The 3,744-nt window shown below is 46.8% G+C and overlaps 1 protein-coding gene across 1 annotated transcript; it reads right to left on the reverse strand.

The window, feature by feature from the left end:
- Nucleotides 1-419: 419 nt before the first annotated feature.
- LOC131892213 (PAN2-PAN3 deadenylation complex catalytic subunit PAN2-like) lies at nucleotides 420-2,600 on the reverse strand. Its single transcript, XM_059241997.1, has 4 exons — nucleotides 2,498-2,600; nucleotides 1,226-2,405; nucleotides 1,050-1,155; nucleotides 420-949 (listed from the first exon to the last, which is right to left on the reverse strand). Exons 1-4 carry the CDS (start codon nucleotides 2,598-2,600, stop codon nucleotides 521-523), a joined length of 1,818 nt encoding a protein of 605 aa, XP_059097980.1. The 3' UTR covers nucleotides 420-520.
- Between the last annotated feature and the right edge of the window lie 1,144 nt (nucleotides 2,601-3,744).

A 3,744-nucleotide genomic window follows, 5' to 3' on the forward strand; every position in this document is an offset into this window, starting at 1 on the left:
ACCCTCCATTGGTTGGCTTGGGCTTCCTTGTACAATTGGCAAAGGACCTCTGGTATGTTGTTAAGGGCCTCGAACTCCCGGTACCTTTGAAACAGTTCCAAGGCTGTTGCTGCATCTTCAGTGGGATCGTGGGTTCCCACCTGGATGATCTTGTCCAAGAAGTACCACGCCAGAAACTTCAAGGAAAGCAACCTTCGATTGGGCAACTGGAACAAATGGACCGTGTCCACCACTTGCTCCACGGGAACGACAATGTTCAACATGTCAAAGTCGTTCTTGAGACCGTGTCCCACGAAGATGCACCCCGCATCCACCAGATACCGGATTCTCTTGTACGCGGTTTTCATTGACGTCAAATATTTGGTGCTCGTAGTTGGATCCAGGTCACCGGGGTAGATCCCGGAGTACTCGGTGACGTGATCGAAAATCTCCTCCTCGCAGGAGATGTAATCGTCCACAAACGGCACTGAAACACGTCAAGAGATCGTAATCATTGAGAACCAGAGTGAAACAAAAGGGCCTAGCTCCAAATCAATGGCTTACCTCCGGTCATTGGACCCTGGCCCCGCAGACAGGTGACCCTTGCCACGGCTCTTTGGGCAAGTCGGACAGTCCTCCAGCATCCATCTTCCCCCAGTGACTTCTGCTCCGGTTTCAAGGTCACAAACTCTGCATCCAAGGCCACCAAATCTCCAGCCGAGGGAACCTCGTTGACGTCTAAAGGCAAAAACGTCAGTGGCCAGCCATGGCCCCAAATTGGACTCAGGACCTCGAAACCGCCGGAGGAAGTGCTCAAAGGAACGATTTGGGGTTGTTCGGAGCTCACTCGGTTCATTCGTCGCCGGTAAACCAAGGAAGTTGGCACTTGCCACTCCAGATTGATCCGCCGGGCCTCGGAGATGTTGATTGGATCAATGCTGAAGTCATTGAACAGGTACCATTGGCTGACCTGATGAAAGGATGGAATTTGAAAAAATCGCATTTTTGAACAACCGCAATCATATCTGGTTGGTGTTCGCAACTTGAATCAAAAGACGGACTTGACTTACCGGCGATCCAACTCGAGCGTGATAAAAATCTCCTACATTAATGGCGGCCACCACATTCAGGGCTTGTCCTGTCCCAGGATCAACGATCGTGCTACAAACAGTGTGTCTGAAAATGGGGAAAGAATTCGAATTAAAGCGCACGCTAATTACGCACTTGGTGATATTCCGGCACTTACAATTCATATTGAACATCCTCGAGGATTTCCTCCCTCTCCAGAGGCGACAGCTCCTCGGAACCTCCCTTAAGATGGCCATTGGCCAATCGTCGCAGCGTTAAACAATCGGGAATCCACGATTGGCCGCTCTCGTTGTTCCCTCCTTTGGAGCTTGTGATCAATTGTGCGCACTGATCCCGCCAGAAGTCCAAACTGGTGCCTTGGTCCAGTCCAGTGTTCACCGTTAGCGAGGATGGCAAACACTGGATTTGACGCCTTTGATTGGCCATTTGAAAATGCCGACAGAGGCTGCACCAAGAAGGCTTGGTCCCAACGCAATTGAGGGAGGCCACAAGAATGTCCTCAAAGTGGGTCTTTTTGCTTCCCGTTGGATAAGTCAAATTGCACACATTATCATTGTCATATTCCACACTGAGGCAGCCCTTGCAATTGGCACACTTGGTCACTTTCACGGCCTGAATTTCACATTGTTTGCCTAACAACCTATCGTCAGTGGCATGAAATTGCTCAAGCATGAATCGATTCCAGGCTTGAAACAATCCAATCATGGTGAAACCATCAATGGATGTAGAAGAATCTGGAAGCACTAATCCCAAAGCAAGGGCTTCCTGACTTGTGCGAACGGCCCGCTGAAAGTTGTTGGACTGACAAACAAAGCCCGGACTTTGATCCATCTTGTGGAACAAGAAGGAAAACTCGCACACCAAGCAGTGGTCTAAATTGCACGAGTGACTGAGGACCAAGTCACGAATGGCCTCTTGAAAATACAATGCCTGGATCATGGCATTAGGAAAAGCATCAGTCGAACAGTCTTGCAGTCCACAGAAACCGGTGCGGTTGTATTGGTGGAAGTTGATTTGGGGCAGTCCCGACTTTCCATATTGGATCACCACTTTCCGAAATGGCTCAGGCACCTGATCAATCTGCGATTCTGGGCATTGCTGGATCCCAATCCATTCGTTGCTGACACTACAATTCAAAGACGTGTTATTGAATTTTAGTCGGTTTGGGATACCTATAAATTCAGACCTTGTCTCATATTCTTGACCATTTCCACTGGCATCGTTGCCGTCAAATTTGAAGGTAGGTTCCTCCTGGTTTTCGGTCCATCCAGGATATTCTAGGGAGCTTTGGACTTGGAAAACAGTACTGGCCACGTTTGAATTGGCACAATATTGGTCTGTTGATAAAAAGGAATGAGCCTCGTTAGTGATTTTACCTCAACATCCAAGCCATTTGGCTTGGAGAATTTTTTTGGCTACGACATTTTACCTGGAAGTTCGATCCCTGATGCGTAATTGAGGGCACTGGACCAGAAACGTTGGTTTTGAGGCTGAAATTCGTGCATGGGCGGGTTGAAATTGAAAGTGGCCATATTGAATATGTTATTGATTCAAATGGCAATGGCCAATAATATTCCAAAGAGAAGACAGGTTTTCGGGAGGTTTAGACTCTATCAGAGCTAGTTTGGAACTGACACTCGCTCTCCAGAAACGATGTTTCAGTGGCAGGCTGGCATCCGGCCGGTCAGCGCGCCCACTAGCTTGTGTTACGGCGCTCACTCGTGCGCCCGGAACTTACTAGGTGTACCCAAGCTACAGCCAAACTAGTGGTATTGAATGGTGGTGTGTAACCTAGATTAACCGCACACGTTCACGCTATCATCCGCCCACCAGAGATTTACCAGAGTCGTCTTTCTCTAGCAGCCTGGGCCAATTTTTTCGAGGATAATTGACGTGGTCCGACGTGCACGTTTCGCACACGTGACTCTGGACGAGGAGAAGGAGGTTGAGCCCATACAACTAAAATTTCCCTGCATAGAAATTAGTTATCACTCTTTCATGGTCTCATGCTTGTTCCTTCAGCATTTTAATCACTCATGTCTATTCCGGACCAGACCAGTAGACGCATTGAAAAAGAACTTTACATTTTACTCATAAGGAACATTCATTATTAACGAAAATGAGAGGTTATGAAACTTGAGGAGCCTACTTATGAAACTGGGCTTCTTGTTGTTTCCCTTTACTTTTGTGCTCAGAAATTGCTTCATGTATTTGAACGAGTTTTCTTGGACCATCAAGCAAAATGAGGTTTGTTTTCATATTGAAAATAAGTGTTTTTTTAATCAACATGAAGCGAATCTGTTGTAAGCTATTCTGATCTACATTGAACTCAAGTCAACGTTGAGAGGTGCTTCAACCGTTGTTAGGGCACAACCTGTTTGCTCTCATTAGCTATACGTTTTGTTATATCGGATCTGTACATATCTGTGGCGCCCACGTACCAGATCTTCACAACAATGGGTTCTGAAACTGAGTTTCTCCTGTTGTAGTTGCCGTAAATCCAGCAACCTGGGTCAGATAGGTGAGGCTATCAATTCTTGAGAATTTAAATCTGTCCCCAGCCTTTTTATCTTCTTGTTAGTAGCCTTAAAGTAACTAGCTCCATGTGAAGGAATAATCATAGGATTTCGATTGGACATAAGCTTGGAGAGTTATTAAGCCTATGACTTTCCTTTC

Source organism: Tigriopus californicus, chromosome 12, assembly GCF_007210705.1.
Source record: "Tigriopus californicus strain San Diego chromosome 12, Tcal_SD_v2.1, whole genome shotgun sequence".
In the NCBI taxonomy this organism is placed as follows: Eukaryota; Metazoa; Arthropoda; class Copepoda; order Harpacticoida; family Harpacticidae; genus Tigriopus; species Tigriopus californicus.

Bases quoted from the DNA above. Each gene is read 5' to 3' on its own strand.
- LOC131892213 (XM_059241997.1), bottom strand. From the start codon at position 2,600: ATGGCCACTTTCAATTTCAACCCGCCCATGCACGAATTTCAGCCTCAA. The intron at 1,156-1,225 runs GTAAGTGCCGGA...CCCCATTTTCAG, and splicing joins GAGGATGTTCAATATGAATT to ACACACTGTTTGTAGCACGA. The intron at 950-1,049 runs GTAAGTCAAGTC...TCCTTTCATCAG, and splicing joins ACGCTCGAGTTGGATCGCCG to GTCAGCCAATGGTACCTGTT.